The sequence below is a fragment of the Seriola lalandi genome, unplaced genomic scaffold (assembly GCF_002814215.2).
Source record: "Seriola lalandi dorsalis isolate HSWRI2012SDOR001 ecotype SW California unplaced genomic scaffold, Sedor1 jcf7180002054583, whole genome shotgun sequence".
NCBI classification, from domain to species: domain Eukaryota; kingdom Metazoa; phylum Chordata; class Actinopteri; order Carangiformes; family Carangidae; genus Seriola; species Seriola lalandi.
In genome coordinates, this window is record NW_019525136.1 from 1,353,197 (window position 1) to 1,373,100 (window position 19,904).

Below are 19,904 nucleotides of genomic sequence, written 5' to 3' on the forward strand. Positions count from 1 at the left end.
TATGCATTGTGTTCAATCACACTTAGCACTATTATTATGAAGGACACACTTTGCAACATATTTGAATCCCTGTGTTTGTGTTGAGTGTAAATGTCGAGCTGTAAATTCAGAAGGTTGCGATTTAGATGAGCCAGGTCCTTGTATATTACACTGCGTTGGTAACACTGAGGGCCGTACCTGTCAGTCTCTGAATCGTGTCTAGCACGGGGCAGCTGCAGCTCAGTATGGTCACTCCCATCACAGTCTGTGCTCTTCGTACTTCCCAGCAGCGACACCACCACCTTACTCATGTTGCCATAGAAGATGTGGGCCTCATTGGGCCGATGGGGCAGGTCGTAGGCTATAGGAGAAGCGAAATCATCAGTCAAACACAGAAATGTTAGGCATGTATCCAACAACCAACATATTTAAGAATAAAAGAAAATTAACTTTTCAACAAACTCAAACACATTTACTGTCCACCATCCTTATTTTTACCAACTGATGGGTGAGATAGGTACAACAAACAACAAATCACACATTATTTCGATATTATCCTCATAACAGTCCATTTTAACTACATTCTCTGTTTAAAGCAGAGACCAAACAGATCTTATCCCAGCATGATAACACTGTCTTACTCTCTGTAACATTTTCTTCTCCCAGGAACTTCTCATTAAAGTCAATGTTTTTCAGCAGGCTGTTTCCAGACAGAGCTTTCCGTGCAGCCTCTGGTTTGCTCTGAAGCAATCTGAAAGAAGAAAACACAAACACACTGAAGAGGGAACAAAAGCCGCTTTCTCACAAAAACATAGCCATCTGCAATAAGACCTATAAACTTCATCAGAACTTAATTATTCACAATATATGTTTTTTGAAACTATAGCACAGTATACAAATCATATGTAGGCAGCAAATATCACACAGACATTGCTTTGTGTTTAACTGCTATGGAAAGCTGGTAGTAAAGAAAATGACTTTCCTCTTTTGCTTTTTCTCTGATAAATGTCAACATTTCTAGTTCCTGTGTGTTGTTTTTATTGTTAAACCTCCTAAAAGACCAGCACTGATTTGTTCAAAGACAACAGTGGACTCTTACACAGTAGTAAAGTTGATTCACGTTAGAGGTCTCATATGAGCACAATGCTAATGATTTAAAGAAAGAAAAACTTACAAACAAAACTTGTCAGTGCCAGCTCTACATGTGAATTCAACAGACTTTTAGTCCTGGCTGGTGGCACTTTAAATGATTTCAAGTGACTTAATATTAAGGTAATAAGTAGAGTCTGTTCCTTCTTTTCTTTTAATTGGCTGTTGCTGCACAGAAGAGTACTTTCATGCTGCAGCAAAGTGACATTAATACATTCAGTGACAATAAATCGCTGCAGTCCAGAAATTCATTCAACAATGGTAGTAAAACAGGAAATATTCACTGTGAATCAAACTGTTCTTAAAGCCCCTGAAAACTTAGGTTTGAAAGGCTTAAAGTATTCTTCTAAAAAACATTAACAGTTTATGATTCAATAAGAATTATAAAATTATTCTTTAGGAAAACATTATCATTACTAAGCATATGACATCACCTTTTTTCAATGGCACTCCACCCACTTCAGTAAGGAGAGCAGACAAAAATACAGCAACAGAAATCTCTTGTGAAAGAAACGGCTCTGTCATTGGCAGGAGACTATTCATGTAGCTCATAAGACACTGGATGAGGAAAGGTTTCCAGGGCCTTTAAGGACAGTTCATCTACTACCTAGAGCCACTGTCTATACCTGCCAACAATATCACTATTTACAAGGAATAAACAAATCAACTTTATTAAGCTCAACTAAAAAGGTCTCACCTTCTGTACTGTTGCCTGGAGACCTCATCTCCACAGAACAGACAGACAGTAGCCAGCAGTGCATTGGCTGACTGACACAGGCTCTGTTCCCTTTGAGTGGACTTCATGAGCACAGTTATCACCTAAAAACAAATGCACACAAAAAAAACCCCACAACTATTCATATACAAGAAAGCCAAACTGAAGCACAGTCATTATTAACATTTAATTTTCCCCTCTCTGTCTCCTTATATCTGACTGCATCAGTTACTGTGTCTTGTACATTAAGACATCAGAGAATCTTGTACTGTACAAGAGTGACTTATATCCACTTGTATCCACTCTCCTACCTCCTGTGTCCTCTCCTTCAGCACAAACTGTGACGGGGCGAGGCTGATGACTGAGGGCTCTAACACTGATCGCCTCTGCACATCGGAGAAGGCGATGGCTTTGATGAAGGCCGCTCTGGAGCCGGTGTTCCTCACACATAGACATACTTTGCTGACATGACCAACAGCAATGTCGGACAGCGTCGCCATATAGCTGTCCGCCTGTTTCCTCTGGTCCTCCAGGATGATGTTGCTGGTCCCACCGTAGCCCGACAGTGGAATCTGAAGATGGGAAATACAGAAAACAAATTAAACTATAGCCATTCATTCATATTCAAAGGAAAAATGGACAACATAGCAAAGTGACAGTAAATAAAACAAGGGGAGAAAAAAGTGTGACAATTTATCAGGAGGATGAGAGAGAAATGCAAAGAAACTGATAACTACAGAGAAAGAAAAGAGCAGTGAAATACAAAAATGGTCACATCCTCACAGTGAATTTGACCCCTGGCTGTGAAGGCCGGACTCCAGACTGTTTGATCTCCAACTTGGCCAACATGGAGGCCACCCTGGTGGGAGCAAAGAGCAGGTGGACGGCCACGTCCTCTCGGGGACGGATGGACAGCTCCCCATGTCGGGTCAGACGCTCCTCTGGACTGAACATACTCTGGAGCTGTGAAACAAACACATTTATTTACTTCAAATTTGAACAGTCTCAAAGAAGGCTCATCAATCATGGTTTTATATCATTCAGATGAGAAAAGTCAAAATGTAAGGGTCATAACTCTGAACCCCTGAATGCCATATTAATGAATTCATCTTTTCCCTCTTTCAGCTTCATGTACCAGTGTGTTCTGTTTGTGCAAAGAAAACTGATTAAATACGGACAAGATGCCAAGGTTTAGTCACCAAAACGACCTTTGAAGTTCATCACAAACATTTGCAGTAGATCCCTGATTTCAAATATGCAAAAATTATAGTCTACCTGAAAACAGTCCTGGTCTTGACCACGAATGAGCAACCGTAGCTGCTGTGTGGCATTGGTAGAGTTGTTCCTTAGAACCAGCTTCTGTTGGCTGAGAAACAATTGCAATGTGAGTACATGAGTTCTGTACCTCTGACAAACTTTGCTTAACTGATGTTCTGAGATTGAGAGTCATCATCTTAATGTCACAATTTGAGTAGAAGAGCAAGGTCAAAGCTGGATCTAGTTAAACCTTTGAAGTACACATCGCCTCTTTAGGGATTTAGATGTCTTACTGCCGTCTTTACTTTCCCTCCCTTCAATGAGTATAAATAAATTGTGCATTATGTTGAAATAGCTTCTGAGGAATAACATTCCCTGTAGATACCCTCTGTCCCTTCTCATGAATAACATTATACAAACCTTAATAGAATAAGATGGACCATTGGGCCTTGAATTTTTTTATTGATTACTTTCCAATGAATAACTGATACCTAGAGTGTTTTTTCTGTAACCAAGTAAGAGTGAAATTAATGAAAAACTGAAAAGTTGCTTACACAGCTCGTCCCAGAGTGACTCCTCCCCAAGCTATGAACTGTTTATTGGAGAGAATCGGGGGAATGTCTTTGGCCAGACCACAGCCTAAGACAGCAGCAGAGGGAACAGCAGGTTTCCCAGAGTCTTCAGGGACAACTTCTCCTTTCAGGGTTACCTCATACTGAGGGCCTGACGGCAACACCAAAATGGTGAGAAGGCTGTAACATAACGACAATGTTAATTCCAATGAGTGAATTTAGACGGCCACTGAACATGTGACCTATTTTGTGATATTCAAGGATTCAATCCAAAACTTTATCCAAAGGAAGACTAGATTCAACCTGAAAGCCAGGATACTGAAACTCTTAAGCCATGGTTTCATATGGAAAAACAGTATCAGATATCACTTAATGCCAAAAAACACCCCACATTTTGTAGGTGCTCGTCATTCATCCATTTTATGCCCTATCCTATCCAAGTCTAGAAACCTGGTTACCCGTACAGGTGACCAAAATGTCAGGTTCCTCCAGCAGATATCTAGTTGGGTCATCCTGGTTTCTCTAATGCTCTAACCCAGTTATGGAGTGGATGAAACTGTTACTTCTTGTTTACAGGACTTAATATGGTTACTCCAGAAAACCAAATACATCATCTGAAGTGCATGGAAATGTAATGACTGTCTGTATACCTTTCTCTGCATTTCCTGTTGCCCTGTGCTTTGAAGGACACAATGATCCCTTGCTCCTCTCCTTTTCTTAGGAGCAGTTCATCAGGTGTCACAGAGAAACTGTCCTCGGCGTCACTGCTCTGTACACAGAGGAATGAAAGAGAGAAAATGAGAGGAAACAGAAGTGAAAAGCAGAGGGCAAAAGTAGGAACAGTGGGTTGAATATTGAGAAGGCAACAAGGAGTAAAAGATGGAAAACAGATGGATGAGAGATGCAATGCAGAGAGGGTGGTAGGTGAAGCAAGACGGGGGGGTGGGGGGGGTCAAAACAGAAAAAGGGGGAATTGAGGAAGAGGCAAGAATAAACACAAGACACAAAGTTAGAAAGAGAATGAACAACAGAGGCAAGTGAAAGAAGACAAAAAGAAAAAAAACAAGAAAAACAGAATATGAATGAAGCCACACTGTATGTGCCACAGTCTGAGCCCAAAATGTCACAGAGGCTTACCCAAACCCCACATCTAATAAGGAAAGTAAATGTCAGATTTACCTTGAGTTTCAGCTGCACGTCAATGTTTCCAGCATTCTTTAATGGCAGCGTCTGTTGACTAGATTTACCCAGTGGAGCAGACAGGCTGACGGTCTAGACAGAAGACACACAGACATTGGTCAACCTGCAAAGACTCTCACTCTTAACACAGAAATCTGAAGTGATTAGCTTCATTGTTAAAGTTGGTCATTTATAATCAGAATGATCACTGTGTGTGATTCTTTATGAGACCAATCTTTTCTTTTATCTTCTTTCTTTTAACACAGTCAATCCTCTTTAACTACACCTCATGCTGGTACAATGATTTTTAGTTAAATTAAATTGGCAAATTCAGTACAAGCTGGTTTATCTCTTTGCTAAAAAATTGTCACAAGACTTACAATGTATTAATGTCTGTCATGTCTTTGGTAGTGTAGCTCTGCACAATACATTACAGTCTAAAAACAGCCTATGGCAGCTTGACTACCTGCAGGTCTTTAGGAGCATGGACCCTTGCAGTTCCAGACCTGGCCCTGATGGGAATACTCCAAATCACATGACTCGGACCAGGAGAGTCCAGTTCAATGTCCACCCGAGCAACGTACTCATCAGCCGGACCAAGCTCCCCTGACAAGCACAAGCACATTTTATGATTTCATTTAAATCAAGGAAAATCAAAAGGTCTAATAATTCATAGATCATTATAGGTTCAGTGACCTATTAAGTAGTTAACACATCAAGTGTTATTTAAGCATTGAGTCAATGTTGATTACCTGAAAAGCTGTACTTCTGAGGGGCCTTGAAGTGCACCCAGACCATGAAGCTTGCTGGATTCTGAGGGAAAAAAGTAAAATTGATCATGTGAGCAGTGACACCAGTTTAGCGCCTCAGGTGGGATAGATAATCAGTCTGGAAACTGTTTTACCCATAATATCTTAATGTTACCTCAGCAATCTTCACAGGAAATGTGAAACAAAAAGATGTAGCATGAAACAAATACATAATGACTACAATGATTTGCAATGATTTTGGCGACTAACCTCTCCGTAGCTGGCGTGCATCACGTGATTCATCACCGAGGGAGAGGACACTGGGGTCATGTGTCCAGCCTGCTGCGTTGCTTCAGATGTCATGGTACCAGGGTGCTTGGAAAAGTTGAAGCATCGCCACGCTGTAGCGTTCTAAAGGAATAAGACGTAGAATGTGAACCACTTTGATACAGTTTATTGTTGCCACTACTGTGTTTTTGCAGCATTGCACTGACAAACAAAGCATGAGTTTTTAAAAAGCAATTTCATTTAATAGAGATGAAGTATAAAGACCATATTTATGTTGGATTTGCAACATATTGCATCAAATTACTTTTTAATAACTTTTAATGTTGACTTAAAAATTGCCATTATAGGAGGAAATCACCCAAAAATATTTTGCTCATATTTCATGATGTCAAAACAGTGATAAAACTCAGACTCAGCTTTTGCTCTGTTATTAGGTCAGATGTTTAAACACTGGGATAAACTTAAGCTTTGTTTTATGCCAAAGGTCACAAGGCATCTTAAACCAAAATCCAGCTGCTTAACTCTCAGATGTTGCATTTAAATGAGTGTTCTAGCCTTTACACTGTGTTGTCTTGAAACTGTGTAGGTCCACACAGCTGCCACTGGAGGTCACTGCATCACTGTTGTCGATAGTATGTGTGTGGTAGTAAGTGGTTTTAGAATATGTGGAACTGTAGTGTTGACTCACTGCACTAATGACCAGGCGGATGGGTACTGTGGCATGAGTCCTGTTGAGCAGTTTGAGAGGAAGAGCTTTGGCACTGCCTCCTGGAAGGTCTCCAAAATCCAAATATCCAGATTTGCTTGCTTCAACCTGAGAATCAAAAATGAATTAGAGACGCTATCTCAGAGATACATGGAACATATTTAATTTAATTCATGAATCATTCAGTAAAGCAGGGAACAGGCAGTGACACATCTACATTATCTCAAAAACCCCACCTCTGTACATGAATCTCAGTGTGTTCTCCAACAGGAAGCCCTCACCTCTAGTGCAGGATTCTCTGCTATGGCAACCAGCATCACCCTTTTAGCAAAGATATTAGCCCTGGAAGCCACCTCTGTCTCAGCAGACGCAGGCCAGGAGCAAACAGTGAGGACGCACTGGTAGACACCAGCCTGCGGAGGTATGAACAACACCTTCTGCTCTTCTGTACTCTTCGGCCCAATGATGGTCTTGTTCTTCACTATCAGCCACTGATAAGGCAAGCTGTCCACCTGTAGGAATTGGCATTGAAGACAAATTCAGTGTATTGTCACCTGGTTTGATCAATCAGTTTTGAGTCAGTTTTTACTTCACATTTTGACATTTCAGGGTTTTGGACACAGTTTCGATGACGTGCTTTGATACTGCACAGAACTAGTCACCACGAACACCTCTGTGCCCTCTGCTCACCTTCTCTCCATCAATAGCCAGGCTGGTGACAGTGATTGACACTTGCTGCCATCTCTCAGAGGGGTTGAAGAGGCTGAGTGAGGTCTGTGAGGCGATGCCTACACAGCAGGCATGAGGGAAGCGCAGCTCCCCTGGTACAACCACTTGGCCTGAGGATGAAAGCAGAATGTGGAACACTGATGCTGCTCCTCCATGCAGAGAAAAAGCTAAGTAATGTTCTTGCAGCAAACGAAGATAATGAGATGCAAAGACTTGAACATTATAATTGATTGCAGTAAGTAGAAATTCAGAGTTAAATTGTTTGTTGCAATTTTCTCCTATGCACAAGAAAATGATTATCTACCTCTTTAACAGACTGTTGCCAACAGATACAATTAGTTAAGGTGTGATGAATAGAAACAAAACAACAACAGTCTAAACTCACTACCGTTCAAAAGTCTTCTCAGTTTTTCTAATATCAAGAATGCACATAATATATTGAAATTGTTAACTTCTCATAAACACCAAGACCATTGCTACCTCTCAGTTCCTCAAGACCACATCCCGCCAGAGGCTCCTCATCATATTGACTGTAGAGTTTCCCCCTCATACCCAGGTCCTGTTGGTTCTGATGGGGTCTGGGGAGGTGATGAGAGCTAGCAGCCCCCGAGATTCCCAGGGGACCAGACGTGGGATGGATGTGTCTCACAGTTAGATCACTGTTGGGTGTGCCTGAAAAAGTGACCGGAGGCAGAATCAGTTAAACAAGTGTATTCCATGAGTTTAATCAGTATGCTGGTAAGTTGATGTGTAATAAGTAATATTATTTCTTGATATTTTATATTTTATCGTTTTTTCAGACATAGCTCAGCAATTTTATTCAAAAGTGGTTAAAATAAGAAGTCATACCTGTAGAGGACACACTGTAGAGACCATTTCCTGTTGTTCCCACGTGATAAGCACTAGGATGTGATGGAGCTTCAGATCCTAAATACTGCTGAGCCAGCTGGGAGTTGTAGAGAGAGCGTCCAGTGAAGAGTGACTGCACATCTCCCTGATGGGGAAGGTCCATCTGGCCAGCAGCACACTGGGGCTTAAAGCTGGGGATGGGCACGTAGTGAAGTTCCTCTGATGAGTAGGATGGAGGCATGCCAAGGCCACCAGCATACACAGATGATGAGACTGAGCTAGCAGCTCCCCATTGCTGGGAGCTCTGAGGAGCTGTGGTGCTTCTAGTTTGCTGAATGTTCAGATTGCTACAATAGCCAGAGTCCACTTTAGTCAGCTGCCTCACGTTGGATTCAGAGAGGCGCTTGTGGGTCTGGCAACCTGCTGAAAGATTGCTTGTCCTGTCCCCAGGACAGTGGTAGTTACATTCACTCTGACTGCGAGTACAGCTCAGAGCAGAACCACTGCGTGAGGCCTCTGGGCTTTTACACTGCGGTGCTGGTAGTGGGTCCAGACTTTTAGAGTGCTGTGGTTGCACATGGTCCAGGCTTTTAGGAAGGCAAGGAATAATGAGGTTAGACTGTGCATCTGGTTCCACAGGTGGAGTTGGACTGAATCTGATGATGGTGGTGCTCAGTGCCATGGTACAATTGTTCTGTGGAGGGAAAAAAAATTAAAGGCAAGGCGAAGTGCGTGTAAGGAACTTGTAGAAAGTTTTAATACAAAAGAAAGAAACACTTTGTAACCCAGATTAGTGCTATGTTACCTTTTGTCTCTCAGGTGTAGGAATGACAGTGCCATCATTCATTGAGATGTATGTGAGCCTGCTGAGACTAGGACTGGAGCAGGTAGACTGAGGAGAGCAGTCAAGACCTGGACGTTTGTCTGCCAGACCTCCACTGGACGAAGAAGGCGACACCATGCTGGGAAGCCAACACAGAGGCAAAGTAATACATTAATAATGACTGACTGAGATCTGTCAGTGATAAGCATCTGCTAAACAACATAAATTAAACCAGACTAGACAACCAAGTAATTATTCAAGAATAATGTGGCAGCTCCATTCTTGTCTAGTAATTATTTAATTATTGTGGGTTGAATTTATAGGAAGCCAAAAAAGATAACTATTTAATGATAATTATTAATATTTAATACGATCTGTAGAAACCACATGTGATACAATACCAATCAGCACTGGGAATTGAGGTCTGGCTTGGCGAAGAGTGGGTGAGTGGAGAAGTGGACGGTCTGAAGTTACACTGCGTCTCCTCCACACAAGGCTCTGAAAAACCCTTCGGGAGTTCTGAGAAACAAAGTTAATGTTAACATTCAGGTTCATGAGGATGTCTAACAGGGGAAATACCTCCCTTGTGTCTGCTACTGATTCCTAGTTGTGTGAATGACACAAACAGAACAGACAACAGCCATATTTCTGGTTTTTACTCACCAGATGCAGGGTCCAGTGGAGAACGGATGTTCTGGAAGGAGGAGCCAACGTGCTTCTCCACAGAGCTACATGGTAGTGGAGCAGCCACGATATTTCTGGGTGGTGGTTTTTTCTCCGGAGAATAACTGGGTCTGTCCTGCTTCTGCTGGCCTGCAGTCCTCACCCTCTGAGTCGGGGGAGAGTAACCTTTTAGGCAAGGCAGGCATGACTGCCCTTTCCTCCATCCTGGGGAGGTTCTGGGCAAGTCAGGTGAGGCAGCAGAGACGTTGTCCGTCTTTTGTGGTGGTTCTTCTAATGAAGACCTAGTATTGTTGGACATTTGTGGGTTTAGTTCTTCTGGTTTGACTCCATTTTCTGTGGGGGTCCTGCCTTTGGAACTAGAAGTCTTGGTGTTATCGCAAGCTGCCATTTTGTCTGCAGGAGCCTTGTGTGTAGAAGATTGGCCTGATCCCACAGACCTTCTGGCAGAGCTAGCAGATGAACGAGGACAAGGAATCAAGCTCCTTTTTGTTTCCCCCTTATTACCTGGTGATGATGCCGATGAGCTAGTGTTTAACGTCGTCTTTCCTCTCCTGTCTCTCTCCTCAGTTTTTGTACTTATGGGCATCTTTTGAGTCTCACTGTCCACTTGCGGAGATGATCTCCTCTGTTCCTCAGGGGGTCCTGTCTGAGGGTTCCTGATGAGGTTGTCAGCCCAGCTTGTCAAGTCAAAGGTAGTATGTGCCACGGACGCATCACTGACGTTAGATACTTCAGTATTTTTCAGGTATTTCTCAATGTCAAATGCACTCAGCTCTCCAACACAGGTGCTTCTCTGGAGTGTGTCCAACATGGCACTCTGATCTTGGATCTATGTAGATGCAGAGCAGGGATTTTTTTCATATTAAATGTTGATTTTTAAGATGAACATGTAAAGAAGTTACATTTTCATTGATTACAAGTAGGGCTGAATTATATACTAGAGAAATTATTCTGGCAGATATTGTCATTACGATGTGAATTTCAGTTGGAATAGTCAATTTTTTGCTTTTCATTTTCATTGAAAAATACAAAAATGATGATGTGATTTTGGTTGGTTCTTGTACTCAACAAGCAGGCTTCCTTACATCTGGAGAATACTATTTGTAGCACCACAATGCTTCATTTATGGCTGCGATTTTGATATTTTGATAATATTTTGATTTTAAACTTTTCAGCCCTACTGAAAAGTTATTTCATATGGCAGATTCCTACTTCATAATTACAGATAATAATTGAAGTATTTTACTTCAGTCACCACAAAGAGAACATTTCATTGTTAAGTTCAACAGAAGGATTGTATACAAGGAATTAACATATTTTTGAGTTTGTTAGTGATACCTTTTTAATAAAAGCTTGGAAAAGAATCTATTTATTTCACAGAACAGCATGCTGGGATTTGAGCACAAGTTCTAGGTTAAAACTATTTGATCATGGTTTGTTACAAAACCAGAAAATTAAGTCTAACTCTTTTGCTGTGCATGGAAATGACTGACTCAAATACATACTGTTAAATATGAGTAATATTTGAAATAAAACAAAAAAACATTAAAAGCCTCACATGCTCAGTTGAATGTGGCTCCTCTGTGCTGCAAACATCAGGTTCAACAGGTCCAGCAGACGTGGGTTGATTCCTTGCCTTGCTTCTCTTGGAGAGCTCCATGATCATGGCAGCCAGCTGCGACGGGTCAGTGCTGATGGATGCATCGGCAATGGCTGACGCAATCGTGCTGATACTCAGCATCAGATGACTGCTGTTATTGTCTGAGGCGACGTAGAGTTGGCTGCCTAAGCTTGACTCAGAGCCAGAGCCCTCACTGTGGTCAGGTAGTGCCACGTTAACAGTATGGTCCTGAAGAGGTAAAGTAATTTTATGTCAGAAATCCATGAAATTGTGCACGTAATCCTACATAGAGACATTCAAGTACTAACATATCAAAAACATACCTGTACCTCCTGTTCACTGCATTCTGGATCAATATCACCTTTTGGTGACATCCTTTCACCTGGCGCCTCTAGAGTTTTGTCTAGGTCCTCTGGAAGGAGATGATCATGAAAATAAATAAACAATAAACAACAATGCATACAAGACCAGGTACTGCTGTATGAGCCGCAACACACCTGGGTTTAGTGTTTTGTCTGCTTCACTGAGTTCCGTGGTGTCATTGTGAGGAGATTTGACTCCAGCTGAGAACTCTGAGGGGTGAATGAGGGCAAATGGTTCCCTCTTCTCTGGAGAGGTAATGATGTAGCCAAAGGATGGCTAGAGAACAAAAAAAGCTTTTAACACACTTTAAAGTTCCCTCCCAGAGGGTTAAACGGGACAAGTTACTGCAACCTCAACTCTACATTATTAGATTCAACAATAACTTGACTAAAAAAATTTGCTGAAATACGATTTTACCTCAGCCACACCATGATTATTTCTTGAGTCTCTCTTGCTAAAGAAAAAGACCTTGGTAGCTGCAGTGATCAGACACCAATTATACATCAATGTTGAAACTTTATGTATGAAGAACAGAACTCTTAACAGACTGAGAGAAAGTACATGTTCTATCTCAGTAACAAACCAAGAAAGAAGATCCACCGACCCGTTTAACTCCATCCAGATCACCAGTGCTGCCTAAACAGCCCAGGGCTTCAGAGCGTTGTTCGAAGAACTGCCCTAAGGAGAGCCGCAGGTAGCTCTGGTCCCCCTGTTTAAACTCTGAGGAAACCTGGGAATCCCTCATCAGGATGTGGCTGTTGGTGGGGACCTTCCAAGATGAGTCACTCTGGAAGGTGCAGTTGCTGCTGGCCGGTTCAATCTTCTCCTCCTATGTGAACAGCAACAACAAACCATAAGACGCTGTGCTTTACAAGTTTGTTAGTGAGTTATCTTATAATATGGAAAACACACTAGAAATCATTCATTCATATATGTTTATTTCATAAATTAAAAATATAGGCCAGTGCACTTTGGATTGAAGGGAGCAACATAAGCTTATGTATATGTATACCTGCATGAACTGGTGCTCTTTTTCAAACTCCACTTGATCTTTAACTATCTTTTCCAAAGCAACACCTGTGATGGGGGAAAAAGGGGCCAAAATTCTCAATTCAATAAATGTATTTTGCACAAACAACAAAACATTACAGTACAACAATCTCCTTGTATTACAACAGAGCTCTGGACTTTGTACGTACCGGCATTAACGAAGTCTTCAGTCTGAAAATTGCCACCAGCATTCTCTGATGTCTTCCCATCAACCTCTTTCTCAAAGGAGGAGTAATATGCCAGGTCTGTCACCCACTGCCCCTCTTCATTCTGGTACACCACACCATGAGTGGCACTGGCAGCTGAAGAGACAAGCAATGTTGTTAAAATATTACATCATGCACAAATATAATAAAAATAAAAAAAGGCAGCCTACCTTGTTGAAACTCCAGCTCTATGTTGTCTGGGCAATGGTTCCACACATCATCTGAATCTTCTTGCTCCTGGTGGAAGCTCTGGGAGAAATACTTGGGTTCCAGGGAGGTGGAAAGAGGATGTGTGTCATCCTCACTGGTGCTGCCTGAGGCATCTGCAGCAGTCACATTACCACAGGGCCCGCCCCTGAAGCCCAAGGAGGATCTTGCGCCATCAGGTTCATCTACTCCACTGTGACCATCATCATCATCCTCATCATCATCACAGTCTGGGAGCAGCACCTGAGGGAAGGTAGACAAAAAGGTATGCAGAGCTGCATCACCATTACAACTAGTACTAATACATTTGTCTTACTTCTCAAACTCATTTTAAAATGTTTTAATGTTCATGTCATTCAGCAAGGACTTCAGAATGGAGCTACACTCAGAAGGTTGATGAGGTCTAGTCAATACGACATGCTGTTGGAGACTCAATCTTACTTTGACCCAGTTCCCTGTTACTCTTGTACCTGGGACAGGTGGAAGCTTCCTTGGGTTCCTTGAAGGTGGGAGACAGCTGGGTTTGTTAAGTCCTGAGGTCTTCTGAGTCCAGCTCCACTCCTCAGGTAGACTGAGTCCAACAGTCGGTCAACAGTGGACCCAGGCTCTGTGCTTTCCATAGCATCCTGGGATACGGTCAGAACCACATTGATGTCCACATCAATTAAAATGATATGAATATATTGAATTCATTTTTTTTTTTTAGATCCCAATTCTAACCTCTGAATGACAAACACCTAGCTCACCCATTGATTGGTTAGTTTTGCTACAATCTCTTACTTTTGTCCTTAATATCGAAACCAACTACAAAATGTTGACAGACGCCTGTTGCAACAGTGGCTGTTACATACTAAACAGATTTCATTTAAATGCACTAGAATATTAAACTACATTATAAAAATGAATACAGACGGGTGACAAATTAAAGGAAAAACCTGAAAAACGAGTGGAGAAACAGGAGGATAATGCCCCAAACCAAACGACACGAGGGGTCACTGAATGGTTTGATGAGTATGAAAATTATGTGAATAATATGCTGTCGCCTTCAGTCACAAGAACTCAACCCAATTAGACGCCTCTGGGAGATTTTGGACTAATGAGCTCTCCACCAACCATCATCATGAAAACAAGAATGGTTCATCCCTCCAGTAGAGTTCAGAGACTTTTAGAATCAATGCCAAGGTGCACTGACGCTGTTCTGGTGGCACGTGGCGGCCAAACACCTAACTAAGACAATTTATGTTGGTTTTGTAATTGCATAATCTGATTACTATGACTGACCAGTTGGTCAGTTACAGTTACATCACACTTGTATGTCTGTACTCACCAGTGCCTCCTGTCGGTCCAGCACCATGCTCCAGTTCACGGGAGAAAGCCTCTGAGTTCCCAATGATGCCCCCAGAGAGAAGGTGGCCTCCCCTGTTCCTACAGGACCCACACGATCACCCATCTGCAAAACGACATATAAAATCTAGCACCAGATCCAAAAAACTCTTAAGGTATAAAAAACTATAGAATGTAACAATGTGCCATTAAAATCATCACTATAAAGAGTTTGCACAAGCATGGTTAAAAAAAATATAGAAGTGTCATGTTCTAGTCAAGAAAAATTCATCTTTGTTCCACAGTTTTATAACCAGCAATGGTGTTTACAATTTAGCCTATACTGTGCACTTAACACAATTATATATTGAAGGAAGCAACACTGTTGCTCACTTGTTGAATGTAGAAATATTTAAAGTTCCCAGGATTAGTGCTCGGAGTGAGCCTTACTCTCACCTCAGCATGTCTGGAAACGCTGTTCCTTCCATGCCCTGCCAGATTACTCAGCTCACCCTCTTCATCTTCACCAACAGCACTACTACCCACAATCCCCAGCCCACGCAGGACATCATAAGTGGTCTGGACGTTACTCGTTGGAAGAGGGATGGTCGAGACGCCCCCATAATTTCCGCTTTCCTCGCTCCCACTGCTCCCATCTCCTCCATCTCCTGGAGTTACACAATGACACAAAACAAACAGGCGGTAAGTTAATGTTCCCTCTACTTCAACTATCAAGTTTTATTATGCCTTCATTTTGAAACATCAATGATGCAGAAAAACCAGCCAGAGATCCGAAAAGAAAACAATGACAGTGAAAGAGATATTACACCTGTGACAGGCGGGTTGATGACTTGTCCCTCAGCTGATCGTCTGTGTTCGATGCCAGACGCAGATGGACCACTGCGGCCACTGAAAGACTCATCATCAGAACTGCCTCCCTCTAAACCCGGCCTGAAACTGGGACGATTACTCTCTCCAACCTGTACCAATGTGTTGATAAACAGACACATAAAAACATTAGATGCATAAAGCAAAACTTTGTTGTACAGCACATTTTGGTAAGAATGATAAAGCTACTAGACACTGGATTTACTATATACTGCTAATTATATCAGAGTTTTGTTGTGAACTGCTGTAAATAACTACTTTCAATGGATATGGCACGAAAAGTCAGTAAATGTCACTAGATGACATAATGTGCTAACTGGCATATTTATTTCATCATTGCATCGCATTTTCATTCTGCCCAGTGTCAGAAGGTTTCAGCCCTTTATCTGTTTGTTTCTCTCCTCCTCTGTGTGCTCACATATACAGTGTTTTAATACAGATGAATTCACAGTAAAGCTGTTCTCATGTACATGTTTTTCTGTTTCTGTTGTCAGGCAACAGAACAAGTTTTAAATTGTGACTGAAACGTTGCCCATTATGTCTTCATGTTAACCAGCAGTCACACCCAATCTGCTGCTAAAAACCTGATTTTATAACCGCGAGTTGTCTGATAAAATCATCATATACGCAAGTTAAAGTCAACCGCTGTACTGTGATTTCAACTAAATTTACTTATAAAATGATCACTCAGAGAGAAAGTCAGAAGGTTGATCACATCTATGTCAGCTACTGTGTCAATTGAATGAGAGGCACAGAGAGGTGTGCCTGCAAAGGGAAAAGCCCGACCTTGCACTCACAGGGCATGACTGACATCTCTTCTACAGAAAGTAGCTAAGGTTTGTCCTAGAGGTTCACTTTACAGAGAACTAGCTTTTCACCCGTTTATAGCAACGGACAGTGGGGAAACACTTGTCTGTCCAACCAATGGTGTACCTTCGGCACTCAGTGACATTTTAATTTCATTGCCCCACTGTTGCAGTCTAGCCAAAAATTTTTTAACAATTCTGTTTTCTATTTCTGACCAGTTGTCTGGAGGTGCTTGGCAGCAGCCGTGTCCTGATAGCATTGCTGTTCCTTCTGGCAGACTCCAGCTCATCCTCAGTGTCCTCATCACTGGCAGGACAGGAGTCCATACCTGTAGCAGCCAGACGCACATCAGGCATCCTGAAGTCCTCCTGAAGAAATGTTAAACAAGACATAGCAAAACATTACAAAAAAAAACCCCACAAAGAAATAGAACATTATTTGATGGAAACAATTAAAGGCTTAGTTGAGGTCTCTGCGTTGAGTTCAAAGGATACTTAAAGACAATTATCATCCCAGCCACACCCTGTTCACCCTGCTGCCATCTGGCAAACCTGCTTTTAGTTAATGTGCTGCACACACACAGAATATTTTACAACACAAATTAAGACTAAACACAACTGTGCCTATCAGTCAGTTTAAACCCATGATCACCAACTACTGAATGTAACCATTTAACTGTGTTCTGCTGTTTGTTTTTGTAATTAATTATTTTATGTGTGTATTTATCATGTTTTAAGTGTACTCTTGGCATCACTGAAAATGATTCTTTGTTTAAGTCTCAATGATTCTTTGAGATTTAAATAAAGGTTGGATGAATGAAAGAAGCAATAAAGAAATATCGCTGCCATTCCACCAAACTTTGGAGCAGTTTCTTTCTTCAGGCTGTGAGACGACTGAATTCATCCTCTACACTCAGCCACAAAGACTTGACGTGAGTAAGTGTGCTTACCTGATCATAGTGATCAAGGAACTGGTGTCTATATTGTTCTGGTTCTGCAGAACGTATGTTTGATAGGTCATCAGCAGCACCAGGCAGTCCCTATGAACAAGAGATTCAGTAAATGACAGTTGAAAAGGTACTTTAAATTAAACTGGTGGTTTAGTGTAAAGGCCATTTTATGGTTTCCACTTGCCCTTAAACAGACACAGATTGCAGATGCAGAAATGGACGCGCTTCTACTGATACACATTCATGGGTACACACATTGATACATTCCACATATGTGCAGAAGAAAACATGATGGCGACCTCCTGATAGTAAGAAGAAGAGCTCTTTTGTTTGCTGAATTTGGCTCAACAACATGAAAAAAAGTTAACTAGAATTATCGCCTTGTGCTTGTGTGCCTCCACCAACCAAGCTGCGAGAAATAGTCACAAACCCCCCTTCTGTTCCTGAATTACAGCATTTAATAATGGCCAAAAGTGTTTTTGCAGAAGATTGAAGTTGACCTCTGACAACTTTGGAAATAAATGTGTTTTATGTGTTTAGGAATTCTTAAGTCAAAAACGTGTTTTGTGAGGTCATGGTGACCTCGACCTTTGACCACCAAATTCTAATCAATTCATCCTTGAGTCTAAGTGGACTTGTGCCAGATGTTTTGAAATTCCATTACATGTTCTGAGATATCTCATTCACAGGAATGGGACAGATGAGAGGTCACAGTGATATTGACCTTTGACCACAGAAATCTAATCAGTACATCCTTGAGTCTGGGTGAATGTTTGTACCAAATTTGAAGGCAACTGGATTTGCTATAGGTTCTTGAAGATATTTCACCTCATTAGAAACGCTTCTTCAGTTCTAGCTGGCTAGTGGGGAAACATGATCAAGGCATTTAACTTCTTGTGGGGTCGTTAACACCTTGAGGGTCCTTAAGGAGAGTTGCTGACCCACCCGGCCATCATGTGAGTCGTTAATGTCACCTGGGTCATGGTATGGATGGGTGTTAAGTTGCCTTGGGAGGGATCCCATGAATGCATTGTAAGTGGCTGATAAGTGGTGTGCATCGCTGTCCTCAAATGAGTGTCTGTTGCCCTTCAGATGTAGGTGGTCTGCAGAGTCCTGACCTGAGGAAATGGCTCTATTGTGATGTGCCATGCGCTTGAAGCAATTGTTCAATTCCCCCAATGTTTCCACAAAGGTCTGTTCATTCTTCCCTGCATTTAACCACTTACAATACATTGCTCTCCTTATGCCTGGTAGTTTTGTTCCTAGGGTGGACAAGCTTCTGCCCAAGTGTTAATGGGTTTGAAATGCACAGGGATTCAGTGTTTTTTAAAGAAGCCCATTTGTTTTTGAGATATTCCAGCAACATAAGGAATTACAACATTGTTCTGTTTATTGTTTTTTTTCCTCTCGTTAGTTCTGTATTTTTTTGTGGTTTTGGCGAAGGCCCAGTTTGGGTAACTAAACATTTGTGTTTTTGTTCCTTCTCCTTCCCCTCTGTCCTTGTGTGCACGTTCTCAGCCTGATGTAGGGTTCTGATAACCCCCAGCTTGTGATCCAGTGGGTGGTAAGAAGCAATGAATAAATATTGATCTCTGTGTGTGGGTATTACATGTCTGTCAATGTTGAGGTCATCATACATGGCACAGTCCAAGGCCAGACTATTGCTGCTGACATCTTCCTGAGAGAAGAAGTCTTTCGCATGAGAGGTGAAACGTCTTCATGAACAGCAAGCAAGTCCAGTTGCTTTTGAAAAACTCTTGACACCATGACCTGGATGATTGAGAATCTTCAGACATATATTATAGTGATAATAACAGTCTTACTGTTGAAGGAATCTCCTGGCCTTCCACTCTGCCTCTCTGCATAGCAGGAGGGACCAGCTTATTGAAGTACAACTCCAGTTCATCATCAGGCAGGTTGTTGAAATCTGTGTCATCATCTGAGAATCAAACACATGAATATAATATGACTCAAGCTTTGACAACATGTCAGCAATCAATGTTTATTTTCTGCAACTGAAATATCAAGATGCAGAAAATGCAGTGTTAAAAGTTCCAGAAGATGAATAGATAAAGTCATACCTGTGATATCACTGTTCATGCTGTCCACAGACATGAGCTTCTCATTTACCAGGAAGCTTGAGTTACTGCCACTGAAATGGTCACTGTCCATTCCCTCACTCTGCACACCGTCCTCCCCAGCTGTAGCTAGTAAGGCCTGAGCTTGTATGGACTGCAGGAAAAAAGGAATGTAGGAGATAGGAGAGGGTATATTTGTATGGAAATTATTGTTTGAAATTCCATAACAGCAACCTATATTTGAAAATAAGATTCATCTTGTAAAGAACTGGGGGAAAGAGGCTGATTTTTGAAATTGTTTAATGTAAATTAAATCCAAACAGGTGAACTGGAATTAAACAAAATTTGAAAAATAGTGAATTAAGTCTTAAAATGGGTCACAAGGCTTTATGCTTTTAATACACACATAAAGTAGTCCAAGGTTTTATGAGCCAGAAGCAACTGTATTACCTATATACTCTCTCTGAGCAGTTTCAGAAATACTCAAACCAGCCCATTCTGCAAAGGAGCTATCACAGATTAAAAAAAATAGAATACCGGCCAACTTGTCAACCCGTATGAAACAGCCACCAAGATTGGTACCTTTGCATCTGTACTATCTTTATGTCCAAACTGGGGAAGTGTAAGAAGCCCTGTTGACAGATCTGTGAGAAGAGACAAAAAAGCGCACTAGTATCAACCAAAAAAATATGTCTTCATTCTGATAATGAGAATTACTTATTCCTGTATATCA

At 41.6% G+C, this 19,904-nt stretch overlaps 1 protein-coding gene across 3 annotated transcripts in view; it reads right to left on the bottom strand.

The window, feature by feature from the left end:
* cep192 (centrosomal protein 192) overlaps positions 1-19,904 on the bottom strand; it is a 30,386-nt gene that overhangs the window by 8,242 nt on the left and 2,240 nt on the right. For all 3 annotated transcript variants that reach the window (XM_087177211.1, XM_087177212.1, XM_023418630.2), the window contains exons 5-40: positions 19,754-19,815; positions 19,175-19,325; positions 18,917-19,032; positions 17,094-17,183; positions 16,360-16,512; positions 15,279-15,429; positions 14,906-15,117; positions 14,454-14,576; positions 13,597-13,752; positions 13,090-13,369; positions 12,863-13,015; positions 12,676-12,740; positions 12,268-12,492; positions 11,798-11,939; positions 11,624-11,712; positions 11,238-11,528; positions 9,659-10,508; positions 9,397-9,514; positions 8,978-9,134; positions 8,173-8,866; positions 7,804-7,995; positions 7,285-7,433; positions 6,876-7,106; positions 6,577-6,702; positions 5,871-6,011; positions 5,604-5,664; positions 5,318-5,457; positions 4,852-4,944; positions 4,323-4,441; positions 3,655-3,852; positions 3,119-3,209; positions 2,627-2,806; positions 2,155-2,415; positions 1,826-1,947; positions 621-730; positions 178-340 (exon numbers count right to left, since the gene is read on the bottom strand). In XM_087177211.1, the coding sequence (XP_087033337.1) occupies positions 178-340; positions 621-730; positions 1,826-1,947; positions 2,155-2,415; positions 2,627-2,806; positions 3,119-3,209; positions 3,655-3,852; positions 4,323-4,441; positions 4,852-4,944; positions 5,318-5,457; positions 5,604-5,664; positions 5,871-6,011; positions 6,577-6,702; positions 6,876-7,106; positions 7,285-7,433; positions 7,804-7,995; positions 8,173-8,866; positions 8,978-9,134; positions 9,397-9,514; positions 9,659-10,508; positions 11,238-11,528; positions 11,624-11,712; positions 11,798-11,939; positions 12,268-12,492; positions 12,676-12,740; positions 12,863-13,015; positions 13,090-13,369; positions 13,597-13,752; positions 14,454-14,576; positions 14,906-15,117; positions 15,279-15,429; positions 16,360-16,512; positions 17,094-17,183; positions 18,917-19,032; positions 19,175-19,325; positions 19,754-19,815 (6,655 nt within the window). The remainder of the gene's footprint in view (positions 1-177; positions 341-620; positions 731-1,825; positions 1,948-2,154; positions 2,416-2,626; positions 2,807-3,118; positions 3,210-3,654; positions 3,853-4,322; positions 4,442-4,851; positions 4,945-5,317; positions 5,458-5,603; positions 5,665-5,870; positions 6,012-6,576; positions 6,703-6,875; positions 7,107-7,284; positions 7,434-7,803; positions 7,996-8,172; positions 8,867-8,977; positions 9,135-9,396; positions 9,515-9,658; positions 10,509-11,237; positions 11,529-11,623; positions 11,713-11,797; positions 11,940-12,267; positions 12,493-12,675; positions 12,741-12,862; positions 13,016-13,089; positions 13,370-13,596; positions 13,753-14,453; positions 14,577-14,905; positions 15,118-15,278; positions 15,430-16,359; positions 16,513-17,093; positions 17,184-18,916; positions 19,033-19,174; positions 19,326-19,753; positions 19,816-19,904) is intronic.